At 43.9% G+C, this 20,460-nt stretch overlaps 1 protein-coding gene across 3 annotated transcripts; it reads right to left on the reverse strand.

Annotated features, from left to right (window-relative positions):
• Positions 1-829: 829 nt before the first annotated feature.
• Positions 830-19,913, reverse strand: LOC308661186 (zinc finger protein 202-like). Of its 3 annotated transcripts, none has more exons than XM_081316028.1 (5): positions 19,797-19,913; positions 11,818-12,817; positions 6,278-6,353; positions 5,362-5,430; positions 830-2,543 (listed from the first exon to the last, which is right to left on the reverse strand). In XM_081316028.1, exons 2-5 carry the CDS (start codon positions 12,457-12,459, stop codon positions 1,495-1,497), a joined length of 1,836 nt encoding a protein of 611 aa, XP_081172154.1. In that variant the 5' UTR covers positions 12,460-12,817; positions 19,797-19,913; the 3' UTR covers positions 830-1,494. The 3 variants fall into 3 exon arrangements, with proteins under 3 accessions (XP_081172154.1, XP_081172153.1, XP_081172155.1); XM_081316027.1 differs by lacking the exon at positions 19,797-19,913 and adding an exon at positions 16,322-16,404; XM_081316029.1 differs by lacking the exons at positions 6,278-6,353; positions 19,797-19,913 and having other exon boundaries at positions 11,818-12,416.
• Positions 19,914-20,460: the final 547 nt, after the last annotated feature.

The following is a 20,460-nucleotide window of genomic DNA, read 5'->3' on the forward strand; positions in this document are numbered from 1 at the left end:
GTAACACTTTGCACCAATGTTTAAGTTAGGGAAAATAAAATGTAGACCAAATAGCTGGATTAATTACAGAAAACTGTTGAATTTCTCTTCCCCCCCCCCCTCCCCAATCTAACATTTCCAAGACCGTCTAGAAAACTTATCTTAATAGGCAATAATTTTCTGTAAGAATCAAATTTAAATTCCTGAACTGAAAAGGAATTCGATGCCAGGAAGAATCCTAAACAAACGAGTGTTTCAGCTCAGCATTATCTTCCCAAACTTTCTTCTGAAGCTTTGAAGAGACTCTGCCTGATTGGTGTAGGAATGTATACAACACTAACAACGTTCTTTTAATTTAAAATAACTGTAAGGAGACTGTCTAGTTTCAGTTATTTCCAGATATTTCCATATGTTCACAATGAAGTCTTATCGTATTATCTTAGTTGTAAATGTCAACCGAGTTTGTTCATGGAGATTCTCAAGTCATCCAGGTCTTGTCCCAAAGGTGCTTTCTGGGACAACCATGCCTTGGAAGAGTGAGGAAAATTCTCAGGGATGACTCGCACCCTGGACGGTATCTCTTTACTCTCCTTACCATCGAGTAGGAGATACAGGAGTACAGCCAGCCGTACCAACAGGCTGAAGAACAGCTTTTATCCGTGGGCTGTTAGGCTTTTGAACGGGAAATAATTTTTATAAACTTTATGCATAATTGACTCGCGAGGCCGGTGTGTTGCGCAATTAGCTCACAGGGTGTAATAAGATGGAGGGTTTAATAAGTTGGGTGTAATGGTGTAAGGGACGCGGTGGCTCAGTGGGTTAGGACGCTGAGCTTGTCGATCAGAAGGTCGGCAGTTTGGCGGGTCGAATCCCGAGTGCCGCGTAACAGGGTGAGCGCCTGTTACTCGTCCCAGCTTCTGCCAACCTAGCAGTTCGAAAGCACGTAAAAATGCAAGTAGAAAAATAGGGACCACTCCGGTGGGAAGGTAACAGCGTTCCGTGCGCCTTTGGCGTCTAGTCATGCCGGCCACATGACCACGGAGACATCCTCGGACAAGCGCTGGCTCTTCGGCTTCGAAACGGAGATGAGCACCGGCCCCTAGAGTCGGAAACGACTAGCACACATGTGCGGGGGAACCTTTACCTTTACCTTTAATGGTGTAATAAGTTGCGGGTGGGGCAATCTCAATGTATACATGGTTGTACTTTGACAATAAAGGTTCGTTCATTCATTCATTTTCAAAAGGCGACAGGACTTGGTTTTTCCTTGAAGACGTTTAGCTTCTCGTAACAAGAAGCTTCCTCAGTTCTGACCGAAGGGCGGAGAATGGAAGGATTCATATTCTTTGCAGTCATCGGATTGTTAGCACTCTCTCTGAGAATTGTTGAGGCCCGTCGGAGGTTTATCTGTGCCCTCAGCGTCACTGGAAATAGTGCAAGTGGGTGTGAAACCTTCTGGGAGCTGCTGAAAGGTCTGTGTTGCAGACCGCGTTGTCAACTGAATTATCTCTCACTCTAAGAACATTGATAGGGTTTCTCTCCAGCATGAGTTCTTTGATGGCTCTTTAGGTTTCCAGCTTGCCTAAAACACCTCCCACACTGAGCACATTTGTAGGGTTTCTCTCCAGTATGAATCATCTGATGCCTCTTCAAGTTTATTCCCGTACTGAAGCCCTTCCCGCACTGTGAACATTTGTAGGGTTTCTCTCCGGTGTGGAATCTTTGGTGGGTCTTCAGATATCCCGACTGACTGAAGTATTTATGGCAGTGAGCGCATTTGTAGGGCTTCTCTCCCGTGTGAAACCTTTGGTGGGTCTTCAAATATCCCGCCTGCCTGAAATATTTTCCACACTCAGCGCATTTGTAGGGCTTCTCTCCGGTGTGAAATCTCTGGTGGGTCTTCAGACACCCGGCCTGGCTGAAGCACTTCCCACACTGAAAACAGGCGTACGGCTTTTCTCCCGTGTGGCTTCTCTGGTGTAGTTTCAAGTTCCTTCTTGTGCTTAAGCATTTCCCACACTGAGAGCATTCGTGCTGTCTGCCTTCTGACGGACAGGCTGGGATCCCACTTGGCGGGTCTGCGAAATTAAGGTTTTTCTCGTATTCGGAGGACTGACGGGGTTCTTCATCTTGGCAGCCACTTTCTTTCCCGTGTTGAAAGAACGTGTGCTTTTTCTGACTTATCTTGGCTTTCTCCGGTAGCCTAATTGAGGAATTATGCTGGACTTTTTCTTCTGAATTGGGACCTTCTTCATAGTCCTCTGTGGAACGGATCACGTCGAATTCTACTCTGTAGCGGTACCTTCGACCGTATTTGGAGAACAGAGGCATTTCTTCCTTACTGGGCTTACTGGTATTTTGGATAATGGGTTCTATACATTCGTTCTTTCTCTCCTCTCTTTCTGTCCTCTGTTGGTCTTCAGACTCGGCTCCTTCACCCTGCATTTCTGCAGCCTCTTCATTGATCCCGTAGCTCGTCTCTGGAGGTATCTCACATTTTCCTTCCAATGCATTTTGTCCGTAATAGGGAGGCTCTTCATTAACCTCACACTCTCTTGCGTCATCTGCAGAGAAAGACAAGAGACATTTTAACCAGTCCTCACTCCTTTATCCGCCTTTTCTTTCAAATATCTGGTTTCTCCTACCGCATCCATCTGCCGACTACCGTACAGGTAGTCCTCGACTTTATGGCCATAATTGACCCCGACAGTTCTGTTAGGTGAGTGTTGCCCCATTTTGTGACCTTTCTTGCCACGGTTGTTAAGTGAATCGCTGCAGCTGCTAAGTTAGTAACACGGCTGTGAAGTGAATCTGCCTTCCCCCGTTGGCTTTGCTTATCAGAAGGTCCCAAAATAGCAATAAGCACTTAAGACTTATATGCCGCTTCACAGTGCTTTACAGCCCTTCTCTGAGTCTAAGCGGTTTACAGAGTCAGCCTATGGTACCCAACCATCTGGGTCTTCATTTTACTGACCTCGGAAGGATGGAAAGCTGAATCAACCTTGAACTGGTCAGGATCGAACTCCTGACTGTGGGCAGAGTTGGCCTGCAATACTGCATTCTAACCACTGCGCCACCACAGCATCATCCAAAGTGATCACATGACCCCGGTACCCTGCAACCATCATAAATACGAGTCAGTTGCCAAGCTTCCAAATTTTGCTCACATGACTATGGGGATGCTACAATGGTCGTAAGTGTGAAAAAAGGGTCATAAGTCAATCCTGACGGGGTTCAAGGTTGACTAGGCCAGGGGTAGGCAAACTTGGCTCTTTTATGACTCGTGGACTTCAACTCCCAGAATTCCTGAGCCAGCATGACTCAGCTTGGAAACTCTCCCTTTCCCCTCAGCATGGCTGGCTCAGGAATTCTGGGAGTTGAAGTCCATGAGTCATAAAAGAGCCAAGGTTGCCTACCGCTGGACTAGGCCTTCCACATCCTTCTGAGGTTTGTAAAATGGGGACCGAAAATATTTGGGGCGATATGGAAATAGTGCTTCTAGTTTGTAAACCACCATACAGAGAATGCTGTAAAGAAAAAAAAAATCCAGATAATAAAGGCTAAGAAACCTTAGAATGGCATTCCAAGCTTGTATTGCAGGTAGCCGTCGAGCTACTACCCTTCACTCAGTGTCCATTTAAAGTTACAAAGTCACTAAACAACTGTCCTCACACTTATAACCATCACAGCATTCCCACAGATACCTATCAAACTTCGGATGGTTGGCATGGGTTTACAATGGTTGCAGCATCCTGGCGTCACATGATCCCTGTTTGCAGAGCTTCCTAGCCAAGCAGTCAATGAGGGAAGCCAAATTCATTTAACAAACGTATAACTCACGTAACCGCTGTGGTAATGCGCTTACCCAACAGTGGGGAAAAAAAAGATAGTAAACTCCGGCATGACTCACTTAATGACCGCCTCGCTTAGAAACAGAAATTCTGATCCCAGTGGTGGTCGTAAATTGAGGACTTCCAGTATTACAATAAAGATTGGGTTTCATGGGCCATTCATGGGTGTGTTACGATTCCTCGCCAGTCAGTGGATCCGGCAGCTGAGTCTGAGGAATCAGATGAGGAGGAGGGGCCTGGAGTGACATCAGAGTCAGAGGAAGGCTCTGAGAAGCTCCGAGACTTACAGTCGGACAAGGAGCCTGGCCCCTCTACTCGCACTCAGGCTGAGACACAGTGTTCTGTACCAGCCTGCTACCGGCCCTGCAGAAAAGGCAGGGACAACCCCTTTACAAACGGCAAGAGGCTGGAATACGCCTGCCAAATTTATAGCTACAAAAACAAACAAGACACGAACCAAGAAACAGGAGCTTTAAGAAACATGAACCATCCGAGCAGTTGCCTTCAGCAAACCAGCCCTCCCAGACATTCCCCTTATATAGAGTTCAGGGCGTGGCTTCTCTCTGCCTCCTTCGGAGAAGCCCCATTGCCTTCCTCTGTTTACTCCTAATTGACTGCCTCCTGCGTCGGGCGTCCTTGAACAGGGCCAGCTGTGGGTCATCTTCATCCACACTGTCAGGCTCACACAGCTGGGTCTCCGTGGTGACCAAGTGGGAGGAGCCTGGCTGAGGGCTATCATCAGCAAGATCTTCAACCCCCTCAGCAAGGTCTTCAACACCCCCCTCCTCCTCTGAGTCGTCCGACCCAACTGCCGAACCCACAGGCTGACCCTGAATCACAACACACAGCTGTGCTGGGAGCCTGAGTTGGAGAGTGATGAAGCACAGCTGAGGAAATATCCAGGATGCACGAAAGCGCCGGCAAGAGAAGCGAGTAGGACAGAGGAATGCAATGGGGTGGCTCCAAAGGCAAAGGAGAAGGCATGAGGAAGCCACGCCTTGGCTGAATTATAAAAGGGAAGGTGTGGGAGGTGCTGGTTGCCGAAGGCCGAAGGCAACCGTTTGTGTTGAGGATCGAGTTTCTGTGGACTGTGTTTGTTTGCCTTGGACATTGACTCAGGTCTTTGAGAATAAAAGGGGTTGGGGGGGGGTTGCGGTTCCTGCCTGTTTCTTGGAAGAGGGGTTTCTCCTTGTGAGTATAACAAGGATTCACATGGGCTGGGACAGAACAGGGTGGGAGGGGCAGGTTAAACCTGAATATAAGAAGAGTCGGGAGGGAGGAGAGAACAAGGGCTAACTTCATGAGTTATTGGAAATTAGCCTTCTGACCTACGGTTGATGTGGCTTCTTTCTTAACGTTTGCTCTGCATTTGTTCCCTCTTTCGGTCGCTAGGAATGGATTAAAACTCTAAACATCTTGCTTTGCCAGAGATGGAAGATGGCGGATGTGAACTCTGACAAGCAGCTTTTTTTGCAGGTAGCAAATCATATTGGCTGATCTTTATATGTGGGACTTGAAGGACCTCCCTTACCCGACAAATCTAAGTTTCCACCCTGAAGCTGGTCTGTCGGGAGGGCTGGCTCAGCCCCCGCTTCGTGGTCTACAAAGAAAAGAAGAAAAAGTTGAGGAATAACAGCATAAGAGAGCTAGGAGAGATAAGATCATCTTTATTGTCATTTTTTTTTACTGTGGGAACACTGGCACACATTAAAAATGAAATTCCGTTGCTTGCTCTCAAAAGGGTACACACACATAACAGACATATAAACATGCTATATTCTACTTATGTATAGACCAGGGGTAAGCAACCTTGGCTCTTTTATGATTCATGGACTTCAAGTCCCAGAATTCCTGAGCCAGCATGGCTCAGCTTGGAAACCTTTCCCTTTCCCCTCAGCATGGCTGGCTCGGGAATTCTGGGACTTGAAGTCCACGAGTCAGAAAGCAGCCCAGGCCAGGGGTAGGCAAACTTGGCTCTTTTATGACTCGTGGACTTCAACTCCCAGAATTCCTGAGCCAGCATGGCTCAGGTTGGAAACCTCTCCCTTTCCCCTCAGCATGGCTGGCTCAGGAATTCTGGGAGTCAAAGTCCACGAGTCATAAAGCGGCCTAGGCCAGGGGTAGGCAAACTTGGCTCTTTTATGACTCATGGACTTCAACTCCCAGAATTCCTGAGCCAGCATGGCTCAGCATGGAAACCTCTCCCTTTCCCCTCAGCATGGCCGGCTCAGGAATTCTGGGAGTTGAAGTCCACAAGTCATAAAACAGCCAAAGTTGCCTACCCCTATAGACATAGAAGGAAAGGAAAGGAAAGAAGGAAAGGAAAGGAAAGGAAAGGAAAGGAAAGGAAAGGAAAGGAAAGGAAAGGAAAGGAAAGGAAAGGAAAGGAAAGGAAAGGAAAGGAAAGGAAAGGAATTTTAGGAGAGTTTTACCCTCCTCTATCTCACCATTTTCTCTCCTCATAGCTTCCAGAGGTGTCTCTTCTGTGTGTAAGAAATCCATCCGCTCTTCCTTTAAGGAACTCTGGAAAAAAATTGAGGATGCTGCAGTTCAGAGTGAAAGGACTGATTTTACACTTACACACACACACACACACACACACACACATCTCAGCCTTTCTCTATTACACAAGCCCAATAAGTTACATTGCCAGTTGCCAAGTGCCTGAAATTTTGATCACAGGACCATGTTGATGATGTGACAGTTGTCTGTGCGAAGTCAGCCTGTTACTTTTTTTCAGCGCTGTTCTAACTTTGAACAGTCGCTAAACAAATGTTGTAAGTTGAGGACTGCTTGTACTGTAAAGGCTTTTGTCACACAGTGTGGGTAGAAAATTCCCACGGCTGCCACTTAAGAAAGTGAAATTAATGTGTCAGTAAAATCCAACAGTATAGTTCATTTAAAAAAAAAAGATAAATCTGGGCAAGCTACAGGGAACAAGCTATTATAACAACAAGTACATATGTTGTATGTAGTATGTTTTAAATGTGTGTTGTGTATGTGTACACTTTGAGAGGAAGCAACTCAATTTCACTTTCAATGTGTGCAATTGTGCCTACAGGAAATAATGACAATAAAGGTTATCTAATCTAATTAAAGGTTATCTACACTTGGTTCAGATTTTGGACTTGCCTATCCAAGAAGCCCTCGACTTACGACCTCAACTGAGCCCGATATTTCTGTTGCTAAGCGGGACAATTGTTAAAAGAGTTTTATTTATGTCAAGAATACTATGACAGCGGAGTTAATTGAAGCAGATAAACAAGGAAGATATGTTATAATAGATTTGTTAATAGAAGGCAAAAAAACGCTTTTGGTTGGATTATATGCTCCTAATCAACAACAAGCAGACTTTTATAGTTTATTACACAGTAAGATCACTCAGTTGGATTACAAATCTTTTATTTTTATGGGAGACTGGAATGGCGTCTTGGATGTACAAATGGACAAGAGTGGTTCTTTTAAAAGTACTCCAAGTCATGCTAAATTGCCTAAATCTTTTTTTGAGATGAAGGATGATTTGGAGCTGCGAGATATCTGGAGAGAAAGAAATTTACAAGAAAAGGATTATACTTTTTTTCTGATAGACATCAATCTTTTTCAAGGATTGATTTTATATTAACTACTAATGATTTTTTTCTAGGATTAAGAAGATAAAGATTTGTCCAAGAACTATGTCTGACCATAGTCCAGTCTGGTTAGAGATTGATAAGGATAATAGAGATAGGCGCTCCTGGCGTCTAAATGAGAACCTGTTTAGAAATCAGGAAAATGTGGAAGAATGTAAAAAACAGATGGTCTTTTTTGAAATTAATATGAATAAGGGTACTTCTATGGAAATGGTTTGGGATGCCAGTAAGGCTTATATGAGAGGTGTGTTAATATATATGAATAATAAATACAGACGTAATTTGGAATTTAGGAGGAAAGAATTAGAGAATGAAATTAGGGAAAAAGAAAAGGCCTTAATTTTGAATCCATCGGATGCGAAGATTAAAGAGGTTATTAATTTATTAAGGGGACAGTTTGATAAGTTAATGGCTGATCAGGTGGCAACTAATTTACGGTTTGCTAGACATAATACTTTTTGTAATGCCAATAAACCAGGTAGATGGTTAGCTTATATGTTAAGGAAGAAGCAAAGGGCTTCTAATATAGATAAAATAGAACATAAGGGTAAGGTTGTGTATCAACAGAACCTTATTAAGGAAACTTTTGTTGATTTTTATTCTAAATTGTATGCTAGAGATAAGATTAATGAAGCAGATATTGATGTATATTTGAGGAATGCTAGTATTCCGGTTCTTACATAAGAACAAAAGGAAGAGATGAATCAATTGATAACCGAGGAAGAAATTTTTTAGCAATTAAAGAGTTGAAAGTGGGTAAAGCACCAGGCACGGATGGACTGACTGCTGTGTATTATAAAAATTTACAGTCTGAGATGATAAAGCCATTAAGGGAATTGTTTCAGACAATTCAAAGGGGAGGAGGGGTGCCTCCGTCTTGGAAAACTGCTTTTATCTCTCTGATTCCGAAGGAAGATCAGGATGTCACTCAAGCAAGAAATTATAGGCCAATATCACTTTTGAATACGGACTACAAGATATTTGCTAAGGTTTTAGCGAATAGATTAATGAGGGTATTGCAACAGGTAATTTACGGTGACCAAACTGGGTTTATAAGTGGTAGACAAATGAAAAATAATGTGAGGCATATAGTTGATTTGTTGGAATTTCTGGAAAGAAACAACCAGATCCCTGCAGCGCTGATTTTTTTGGACGCTGAAAAAGCTTTTGATCAACTGGATTGGCAATTTTTGTTGAAAGTATTAGATAAAATGAATTTTGGGGATAAATTTTTACAACCAATTAGGGCATTATATCAAAAGCAAACAGCCCGTATAATAGTAAATAACAGTTTGACCGAAGTATGTAATATTGAAAAGGGTACAAGGCAGGGGTGTCCGTTATCACCTTTATTATTTGTTTTGACACTGGAGATATTATTGATTAAAATACGGAATTCAGAAAAAATCAAGGGAATTCAAATAAGAGATCAGGATTATAGATTGAGGGCGTTTGCAGACGATCTGGTTGTTACGGTGACCCAGCCAGAAAATTCTGTTGTAGAACTGATGGAGATAATAACGCAATATGGGAAAGTCTCAGGATTCAAGGTTAATATACAAAAAACTAAAATGCTGTCTAAGAATATGACAGTACCACAAAAGGCTGTTTTAGAAGGGTTAACTGGATTTGAAATTGTCAAAAGGGTTAAATATTTGGGGGTATATTTGTCACCCTCAAATGCAAAGTTATACAAAAATAATTATGAGAAGCTATGGGGAAAAGTTCAAAAAGAACTGGACAGCTGGAAAAAATTACAGTTGTCCTTATTGGGAAGAATTGCAGCAGTGAAAATGAATGTCTTGCCGAAATTCCTATTTTTATTCCAAATGATACCTATTCTCAAAAAGGATTCAAACTTGGAGGAATGGCAAAAGGGTATTAATAAATTTGTTTGGGCAGGGAAAAGGCCACGAGTTAAATTTAAGATTATGCAGGACACGCGTGAAAGAGGTGGTCTCAAGATGCCCAACTTTAAATTATACTATGAAGCTGCTGCTTTGTCAGCGATAAGTGATTGGATTAATTTAACACAAGGAAGATTATTAAATCTTGAAGGTCATGATTTGTTATTTGGATGGCATGCATATTTATTGTATGACAAGAAGGTAGATAATGTGTTTAAGGTGCATATTTTAAGACATGCTTTGTTGCGAGTTTGGAACAAGTATAGATATAAGTTAAACTATAAGATACCTTTATGGGCAATACCGAAACACGCAATAGAAAACATAAATGTTGGGTTTAAACATGATGTGACTACATATAAGGAAATTTTAAGTTTGGAGAGGAATGTATGGCGTTTGAAGCCGTATAATTTTTTACGAGGAGAAAAGGTTGTTCAAACCTGGTTTCAGTATGGGCAACTACAGGCCAGGTGGAAAGAAGATCAGAAAATTGGTTTTTCAATGACTGATGAAAATTTGGTAAAGCAAATTAGAAATCAGGGTCAAGCACATATCAAACGGATATATCTTGCATTGATAGAAATTGATTCAGAAACAGAACTTGTTAAAGATTGCATGATAAAGTGGGCTCAGAATATTCAAGAAGTCATTACAATGGATACTTGGGAAAAGATCTGGGTGAGAAATGTAAAATTTACGCAAGCCCAAAATTTAAGAGAGAATTTTTATAAAATGTTTTATAGGTGGCATTTAGATCCTAAAAAGTTAGCAAGTATGTATCCGAACTATCAGCCTAAGTGTTGGAGGTGTGGCGCTGAAGATGCAACGTATTTTCATATATGGTGGACCTGTAAAAAGGTTAAAGCATTTTGGATTAAAATCTGGTGGAATATGCAGAAGATATTTAAGAAAAGGATAAAGTTTTGTCCACAATTGTTTTTACTGGGCATTATTACTGATACTACTGTTGTGGACACTAAGTTGATGTTGAACTTAATTACGGCAGCAAGACTTTTAGTAGGGCAATACTGGAAGAAGGAAGAACTGCCGACTATAGAAGAATGGACTTTAAAAGTTTCTAACCTGGCGGAAATGGCAAAGATCTCGGCGTATTTGAAAGACCATTCGCAACAACGATATATTGTGGAGTGGAGAAAATGGATTGATTATATCCAGAACAAATATGGGACTAAAAAATTTCATTTAGCATTTGAATAAGTATTGGCGTGATATTTATATTTATATCTATATTGCTTGTAGTCATTTTATAAGAGCTAAAGTGCGATAGACCTAATAGTTCATTGTTGTTAGCAGATGGTAGTTTATGTTTGTTTTTACATTTATACCTTGTATTTAGCTCTGGGAAGTCGGGGAGGGGGGAAGGGGAGGGAGGGAGGGTTGGGTGGGGTTGGGAAGGGGGTGGGTGGGTGGGGAGGGGTTGTTTTGTTATAGATAAAATGTATTGAAAAACTTTTCAATTAAAAAAAAAAGAGTTTTGCTCCATTTTACGACCTGTCTTGTGAAATGTATCCCTGCAGTTGTTAAGTTACTAACATGGTTGCTAAGCGAATCTGGCTTCCCCGTTGACTTTGTTTGTAAAGAAGGTTGCCAAAGGGGATCATGTGACCCAGGGACACGGCAACAGTCATAAGTACATGCCAGTTGCTAAGTGTTTTAATTTTGATCGTGTGACCGTGGGAACGCTGCCCACGGTCGTAAGTGTGAAGAACAGTCACAAGTCACTTTGTTCAGTGCCGTTGTCACTTCAAATGGTCACTAAATGAATTGTTATAAGTCGAGGACTACCTGCGTAGTACAAATGCAATAAGCTGGCAACTGAAACTGGAACATGACTATGGCAACCCCCTTTATACAGGGGTAGGCCACCTTGACTCTTTGATGACTCGTGGACTTCAACTCCCAGAATTCCCGAGCCAGCCATGCTGAGGGGAAAGGGAAAGGTTTCCAAGCTGAGCCATGCTGGCTCAGGAATTCTGGGAGTTGAAGTCCACGAGTCATAAAAGAGCCAAGGTGGCCTTAAGTAAAGGTAAAGGTTCCCCCACACATGCGTGCTAGTTGTTTCCGACTCTAGGGGCCGGCGCTCATCTCCGTTTCAAAGCCGAAGAGCCAGCGCTTGACCGAGGACATCTCCATGGTCCTGTGGCCGGCATGACTAGACGCCAAAGGCGCACGGAACGCTGTTACCTTCCCATCGTAGTGGTCCCTATTTTTCTACTTGCATTTTTACGTACTTTCGAACTGCTAGGTTGGCAGAAGCTGGGACTATTAACAGGCGCTCACTCTGTTACGCGGCACTCAGGATTCGACCCGCCAAACTGCCGACCTTCAGATCGACAAGCTCAGCGTCCTAACCCACTGAGCCACCGCATCCCAAAGGTGGCCTACCCCTGCCTTAATAGAAACCCTCTGAATTAATTCTTGAAACTTTACCTGCCATGACCCGGATCTGGTCTGTTCCTGGCTCCGCAAAAAGTCCTCCACCAGAGCCACCGCCTGGGGACACGTCTCCGGCCTCCTGGCTTGGATCCAGCTCCGCAGCTCCGGCGGGAGGCTGGCCAGGAACTGCTCCAGGATCAGCAGCTCCAGGATCTGCTCCTTGCTGTGTCTCTCCGGCCTCAACCACTGGAGGCACAGCTGTTGGAGCTGGCCGTAAAGCCTCCTGGGGTCTCCTACCTCCTGGCAGCAGAACTGCCGAAAATGTTGCCGTTGCATCTCCATTCTCAGGGCTTCCCCTCGCAAGATGGCGGCCTTGACCTTCCCATAATCCTCTTGGCCTTTGGTATCCAGGCTCCAGAAGGCCTCTTCCACCCCTCCGCTCAGAGCTGGCCGGAGACGGGCCGTCCATTCTCCACTGGGCCACCGGCAGGCGGTGGCCACCTGCTCAAAGGAGGCCAGGAAGGCCTTGGGGTCTTCCCAGGGGGAGGCCTCTGATGTCATCACGGGGTTTCCTCCCCTTCCAGGATGGAGCGTCCTGAGGAACTCCTGCCACTGTGCCTCCCAGCGCTCTTGTCCCGCGTTACAAGTTTCCCCTTTGCTCTCGCCGGACGCTCCCCAGCCTGGCTGCTTGATCATGCCTTCAATCGTAAGAGGGCTGCCGGCTTTTCCAGGCCCTACTGGTCCCCCTTCCAATTTGGGCTCCACTGAAACACCCTCCTTCGCCGCTTTCCTTCCCGATGGAGGACTTCAGGGCAGGCCTAACAAAACATGGAATACGCACAGTTGTCCACCTGCAATTTCATGGGACTGTAGTCATTGTAGTGTTAGACTGGCAGCACAGAGACTCAGGATCTGGTCCTCACTCGATCCCTGAAGATCTCTAAGGAACTCCGGCACTAAAGTACTAATACCACTTTACAATGCTTTGGTAAGGCCACACCTGGAATACTGCATCCAGTTTTGGTCACCACGATGTAAAAAAGATGTCGAGACTCTAGAAAGGGTACAGAGAAGAGCAACAAAGATGATTAGGGGGCTGGAGCCCAAAACATATAGGGAACGGTTGCTGGAATTGGGTATGTGTAGTTTAATGAAGAGAAGGACGAGGGGTGACATGATAGCAGTGTTCCAAAATCTCAGGGGTTGGCCACAAAGAAGAGGGAGTCAAGCTATTCTCCAAAGCACCTGAAAGCAGGACAAGAAGCAACGGATGGAAACTAGTCAAGGAGAGAAGCAACCTAGAACTAAGGAGAAACTTCCTGACAGTGAGAACAATTAACCAGTGGAACAACCTGCCTCCAGAAGTGGTGAATGCTCCAACACTGGAGGTTTTTCAGAAGAGACTGGACAGCCATTTGCCTGAAATGGTATAAGGTTTCCTGCCTGAGCAGGGGGTTGGACTAGATGACCTCCAAGGTCCCTTCCAACTTATTATTATTATTATTACTTAGCTAGGATGGAATTAGCTAGTGCTGGGCTAAGGACGATTCGACTCAGATCCCCATCATCACAAAAGCTCCCCGGGGGATTTTGGAGCCATCGTTCTGAGCCCAGCCTACCTCATAGGGTTGTGGTAGGGGGGAAATATGAGGAAGAAGTACAGGTAGTCCTCGACCTATGACCACAATTGAACCCAAAATTGCTGTTGCTAAGCGAGATAGTTGTTAGGTGAGTTTCCTCTCCCTTTTATGGCCTTTCTTGTCACAGATGTTAAGTGAATCACTGCAGTTAGTAACCCGGTCGTTAAGCGAATCTGGCTTTCCCCATTGACGTTGCTTGTCAGAAGGTCGCAAAAGGGGATCACGTGGCCCCGGGACACTGCGACCGTCATAAATAGAAGTCAGTTGCCAATTGCGACCATATGGCTGTGGGGATGCTGCAACCGTTGCGTGAAAACTGGTCATCAGTCACTTTTTCCAGTACTGTTGTAACTTCAAACGGTCACTAATCAAACGGTTGTAAGTCAAGGACTACCTGTAGAACGCAGACAGGAATTTTGATCTGCCAGGTTGAAATTTCTCAACCATACCAGGTAAGCCAGACTAAAACATGCAAAATTAAGTGAGTTTTGCCCCATTTTAGGACTTTTCTTGCCAGAGTTGTTAAGTGAATAATTGCAGTTGCTAAGTTACTAACCCTGTTGTTAAGTGCATTTGGCTTTCCCCAAAAAATGAGTTTCAATGTGGAGAAAAGCAAAGACTTACATTTAGGCAGGAAAAACCAAAGGCACAAATACAGATTAGGTGAGACCTGGCTTAAAAACAGTTAACTGAGAGAGGGACCGCGGAGTCCTAGTGGACGATCGCTTGACTATGAGCCAGCAGTGTGCAGCAGCAGCCAAAAAAGCTAATACAATCCTGGGTTGTGTAAACAGAGGCATAGAATCAAGATCACGAGAGGCGATCTTGATTAAATAAAAATAAAAATTAAATTATTATAATTATTATAATTATAATTATGATTAAATAAAAATAAAAATAAAATAAAATAAAATATTAGTACCGCTTTATAAAGCCCTAGTTAAGACCACACCTGGAATACTCCAGCCCATTTTTTTTATCTTAATTTCTCTACTTATTATATGTTATTGTTGTTAGCCGCCCTGAGTCCTTCGGGAGATAGGGCGGGATATCAGTCCCATTAATAAATAAATAAATAAAAATAAATTTTGGTCACCATGTCACAAAAAAGACGTTGAGAGTTTGGGAAAAAAAAATTCAGAGAAGAGCAACTAAGATGATCAAAGGCCTGGAGGGCAAACATACGAAGAATGACTCGGGTTTAAAGAAAAGAAAAAATAGGGGCGACGCGATCAGCGTTCCAGTATCTGAGGGGCTGCCACAAGGCTGAGGAGGCCAGGTTCTTCACCCAAGCACCAGAGGCAAGGATGAGAGAAACAAATGGTTGGAAACTGACCAAAGAGAGAAGCAACCTGGAATTAAGGAGAAACTTCCTGACGGTGAGGACAATCAACCAGTGGAACAGCTTGGCCTCCAGAAATTGTGGACGCTCCATCACTGGAAGTTTTTAAGATGAGATTGGACAGCCATTTGTCTGAAACGGTATAGGGCAGGGGTAGGCAAGCTCGGCTCTTTTATGACTTGTGGACTTCAACTCCCAGAATTCCTGAGTCAGCTATGCTCATGGACTCAGGAATTCTGGGAGTTGAAGTCCACGAGTCATAAAAGAGCTGAGGTTGCCTTCCCCTTGGTATAGGCAGGGCTTTTTTCTCATAGAACGCTCAGAACGGAGTTCCGGCACCTTTTTTGGATGGAACCTTGTAGGACAGGCAAGGCGGGTTGTATGACATGTCTGAGTTCCGGCACCTTTTTCTTATACAAAAAAAGCACTAATAATAATAATAATAATAATAATAATAATAATAATAATAATAATAATAATAATAATAATAATAATAATAATAATAATAATAATAATGGGTTTTTTTGTCATAGAACGCTCAGAACGGAGTTCCAGAACCTTTTTTGGATGGAACCTTGTAGGGTAGGCAAGGCGGGTTGTATGACATGTGTGAGTTCCGGCACCTTTTTCTTATACAAAAAAAGCACTAATAATAATAATAATAATAATAATAATAATAATAATAATAATAATAATAATAATAATAATAATGGGTTTTTTTGTCATAGAACGCTCAGAACGGAGTTCCAGAACCTTTTTTGGATGGAACCTTGTAGGGTAGGCAAGGCGGGTTGTATGACATGTGTGAGTTCCGGCACCTTTTTCTTATACAAAAAAAGCACTAATAATAATAATAATAATAATAATAATAATAATAATAATAATAATAATAATAATAATAATAATAATAATAATAATAATAATAATGGGTTTTTTTGTCATAGAACGCTCAGAACGGAGTTCCAGAACCTTTTTTGGATGGAACCTTGTAGGACAGGCAAGGCGGGTTGTATGACATGTCTGAGTTCCGGCACCTTTTTCTTTTACAAAAAAAAAGCACTGGGTATAGGGTTTCCTGCCTGAGCAGGGGGCTGGACTAGAAGACCTCCGAGGTCCCTTCCAGCTCTATGCTATTCTAAAAGCCTGGATTTCTCCTGCCCTGACCCAGGACCTCTCTCAACTTCCCAGCATCTACCTCAGGCCTCCCATCCAAGTCCAAACCAGCCTCGGTCCTGCTTAGCTTACAGACGTCTTCAAACTCGGCCCTTTTATGACTGGTGGACTTCAACTCCCAGAATTCCTCAGCCAGGCACGCTGGCTGAGGAATTCTGGGAGTTGAAGTCCACCAATCATAAAAGGGCCGAGTTTGAAGACCCCTGGCTTAAGCCACCCACCCTCCACTCTCAGCCCGCAAAGCTTTCTGCGGTCCCCAACGCCAGGGCAAAGAGGCTCCAAGCACCCCACACACCACCACCCCCAGCCCATTTCCCCATAGCCGGCCGGGCCTCGGCTGTGGCTTATGGGCAAACCCGTCCCAAGTCTCCAACCCGAAGCCTGGCAGCGGGCTAGGACGCACCTGTCCGGCGTCCAGAAGTGGCCCGCGGGCGCCAGGCCAAGAGAGCTACGGGGCGTGCTTCCTCCTCCTCCTCCTCCTCCTCCTCCTCCTCCAGCCGCTGCAACACCGCGGAACGGGAGCGATGGAGAAGCCGGCTTGGTCCCTCCGGGCTGGGCGCCTCGGAGGAGGAGGATCGCCGGCCGCCTCGGGATTCTCCGGCGGGGGGACGAAGGGCGGCGAGCGGCATCCGCTGCTCGGCTCCTCTCGGGCGGATCGCGACGCTTCTTCGCTTCGCCCTTCTTTTCCTCGGGTTCCGGGGCGGACCCGCCCCGAGGCTTTTTTTCTTCTTTTCTGCCCGTGGCTGGCTCGCCCCCTCCTGGGCGCCTCCGGCCTTCCGCGCCGTCCCGCTGCGAAGCCAAGGAGGCCAGGAGGAGCGGCTGGGTCGAGGCGGGCTGCCGGCGCCGCGCGTTGGCCCCGGGAGTGGATAGGATAGGATGAAGAGATGGAATGGAATGGAATGGAATGGAATAGAATAGAATAGAATAGAATAGAATAGAATAGAATAGAATAGAATAGAATAGAATAGATGTAATGTGATAGGATAGGATAGGATAGGATAGGATGAAGAGATGGAATAGAATAGAATAGAATAGAATAGAATAGAATAGAATAGAATAGAATAGAATAGAATAGAATAGAATAGAATAGAATAGAATAGAATAGAATAGAATAGAATAGAATAGAATAGAATAGAATAGATGTAATGTGATAGGATAGGATAGGATAGGATAGGATGAAGAGATGGAATAGAATAGAATAGAATAGAATAGAATAGAATAGAATAGAATAGAATAGAATAGAATAGAATAGAATAGAATAGAATAGAATAGAATAGAATAGAATAGAATAGAATAGAATAGAATAGATGTAATGTGATAGGATAGGATAGGATAGGATAGGATGAAGAGATGGAATAGAATAGAATAGAATAGAATAGAATAGAATAGAATAGAATAGAATAGAATAGAATAGAATAGAATAGAATAGAATAGAATAGAATAGAATAGAATAGAATAGATATAATGTAATGTAACAGAAGATAAGAGATGTAATGTAATGTAATAGAATAGGAATAGGAATAGAATAGAATAGAATAGAATAGAATAGAATAGAATAGAATAGAATAGAATAGAATAGAATAGAATAGAATAGAATAGAATAGAATAGAATAGAATAGATGTAATGTGATAGGATAGAATAGGAGAGGAGAGGATAGGATAGGATAGGATAGGATAGGATAGGATAGGATAGGATAGGATAGGATAGGATAGGATGAAGAGATGTAATGTAATGGAATGTAATGTAAGAGAAGAGAAGAGAAGAGAAGAGAAAAGAGAAGAGAAGAGAAGAGAAGAGAAGAGATGTAATGTAATGTAATGCAATGCAGTGCAGTGCAATAGAATAGAATAGAATAGAATAGAATAGAATAGAATAGAATAGAATAGAATAGAATAGAATAGAATAGAATAGAATAGAATAGAATAGAATAGAATAGAATAGAATAGAATCTGGAAGGGACCTTGGAGGTCTTCTAGTCCAGCCCCATGATCAAGCAGGAGAACCTATACCATTTCAGACAAGTGGCTGTCCAGTCTCTTTTTAAAAAGCTCCAGTGATGGAACACACACAATGTCTGAAGGCAAGTTGTTCCACTGGTTAATTGTCTTCACTGATAGGAATAGAATAGAATAGAACAGAACAGAATAGAATATCGCCATTGTGTAACTCACAATGAAATTGAGTGCTGTCCACTATGCACATTACACACAAGTAAAAACATACATTATACGGACACATCCTTCATATTCTATTCACCATTGTTCTGCCCCTAATATTGCACTTCAATATAAATACATATAAAGAAGGATTGCTGGAATTGGGTATGTGTACTTTAATGAAGAGAAGGGTGAGGGGTGACATGATAGCAGTATTCCAGTATCTCAGGGGCTGCCACAAAGAAGAGGGAGTCAAGCTATTCTTCAAAGCACCTGAAGGCAGGACAAGAAGCAACGGATGGAAACTAACCAAAGAGAGAAGCAACCTAGAACTAAGGAGAAATTTCTTGACAGTTGGAACAATTAATCAGTGGAACAACCTGCCTCCAGAAGCTGTGAATGCTCCAACACTGGAAGTCTTTAGGAAGAGACTGGACAGCCATTTGCCTGAAATGGTAGAGTGGTTCCTGCCTGAGCAGGGGGTTCGACTAGATGACCTCCAAGGTCCCTTCCAACTCTGTTATTCTGTGGGGCTACATTTGCTTCAGGTGTATGGGACTTCAATTTCTAAGACTGTCCAGTTGCAAAGGACTCAGAGCTACTTCTAAAAAAAATCCTGGAAAAGGCGAAACAAACTTTGGCTTCAGCTTCTGCACGATGCAGAAATCCGAATTAAAGCACCCCTATTCAAGGACAGCATCCACTGCCTTCTCTTTGGAGGACAGCTACAGGGATTCACTAAACAATTTTGGCAAGAAAGGTCGTAGAATGGGTCAAACTGTGCTAAGCACATTGATTTGTGCTTAGATTGTAAGCCGCCCTGAGTCTTCGGAGAAGGGCGGGATATAAATGGGATTTTAAAAAAAAACACGTATTTAACAACTGTCTCTGTGGCCCTAGGGATGCTGGTTGCAAGGACGGATCCCAAGTCACTTTTTTTTTTTAGTGTCATTGTAACTTTGAACAGTTGTTAAAGAAACAGTGGTACGTTGAGGACTACCTGTATAGAAAATAGGAACTAAGTCAGGAACGTTCAGGTGATCCAAAAGGTTTTGGACTTTGCAGCATCGTTGCAAAGAAAAGCTACATCTGTCGTTGTGTTTCCCCCCCCCCCTCTCCATCATAGTTGTTATAGAAGTGACATTGTTCGGCCCTTTTCTGGTTCAGCGAAAGTTAATCTAACAAGCGGCTGTCCAGTCTCTTCTTGAAAACCAAACCTCCAATGATGAAGCACCCGCAACTTCTGAAAGGCAAGCTGTTCCACTGGTTGATTGTTCACATTGTCAGGAAAATGTCTCATTTCTAGGTTGAATCCCTCTCACAGTTACTACTATTGAGCAAGGTACCACCCTCGGCTCTTTTATGACTCATGGACTTCAACTCCCAGAATTCCTGAGTCAGCTATGCTGAGGGGAAAGGGAGAGGTTTCCAAGCTGAGCTGTGCTGGCTCAGGAATTCTGGGAGTTGAAGTCCATGAGTCATAAAACAGCCAAGGTTGCCTACCCCTAGCCTAGGCCGCTTTATGACTCGTGGACTTCAACTCCCAGAATTCCTGAGCCAGCCACGCTGAGGGGAAAGGGAGAGGTTTCCAAGCTGAGCTGTGCTGGCTCAGGAATTCTGGGAGTTGAAGTCCATGAGTCATAAAAGAGCCGAGGTTGCCTACCCCTGCCCTATACTATACCTGTACATTTGGTTTTTCTTGCCTAAATGTAGAACCTTACTTTTTCCACCGTTGAATTTCACTTGGTTAGATAGCGCCCAGTGTTCGAGTCTGTCCAGATCCTCCTGTATCTTAAACCTATCTTCTGGAGTATTGGCTATTCCTGCCAGCTTGGTGTTGTCTACAAATTTGATGAGTTCCCCTTCTATCCCCTCATCCAAATTGTTGATGAAGATGTTGAAGAGCACTGGGCCCAGAACAGAGCCCTGGGGCACCCCACTACACACCCCACACCCCACTTCAATTCTTTGAGGATAGATCTGAGAACAGTTCCCCTCTCACCGCCTGCAGTTCTTCCAACTAGTAAAGGTAAAGGTTCCCCCCGCACATGCGTGCTAGTCGTTTCCAAATCTAGGGGCCGGTGCTCATCTCCGTTTCAAAGCCGAAGAGCCAGCGCTTGTCCGAGGACGTCTCCGTGGTCATGTGGCCGGCATGACTAGACGCCAAAGGTGCACGGAACGCTGTTACCCTCCCACCGTAGTGGTCCCTATTTTTCTGCTTGCATTTTTACGTGCTTTCGAACTGGGACGAGTAACAGGCGCTCAGTCTGCTACGCGGCACTCGGGATTTGACCCGCCAAACTGCCGACCTTCTGATCGACAAGCTCAGCGTCTTAACCCACTGAGCCACCTGCGTCCCTTCTTCCAACTACATCCAGCTAAAAT

Source organism: Vipera berus (assembly GCF_964194415.1).
Source record: "Vipera berus genome assembly, chromosome: 2".
NCBI lineage: Eukaryota > Metazoa > Chordata > Lepidosauria > Squamata > Viperidae > Vipera > Vipera berus.

Coding starts and splice junctions, on each gene's coding strand:
- LOC308661186 (XM_081316028.1), bottom strand. CDS start 12,459: ATGATCAAGCAGCCAGGCTGGGGAGCGTCCGGCGAGAGCAAAGGGGAA. Junction 6,354..11,817: donor CCAGATCCGGGTCATGGCAG/GTAAAGTTTCAA, acceptor ATTTTTTTCCAG/AGTTCCTTAAAGGAAGAGCG. Junction 5,431..6,277: donor AGCTATGAGGAGAGAAAATG/GTGAGATAGAGG, acceptor TTTTCTTTGTAG/ACCACGAAGCGGGGGCTGAG.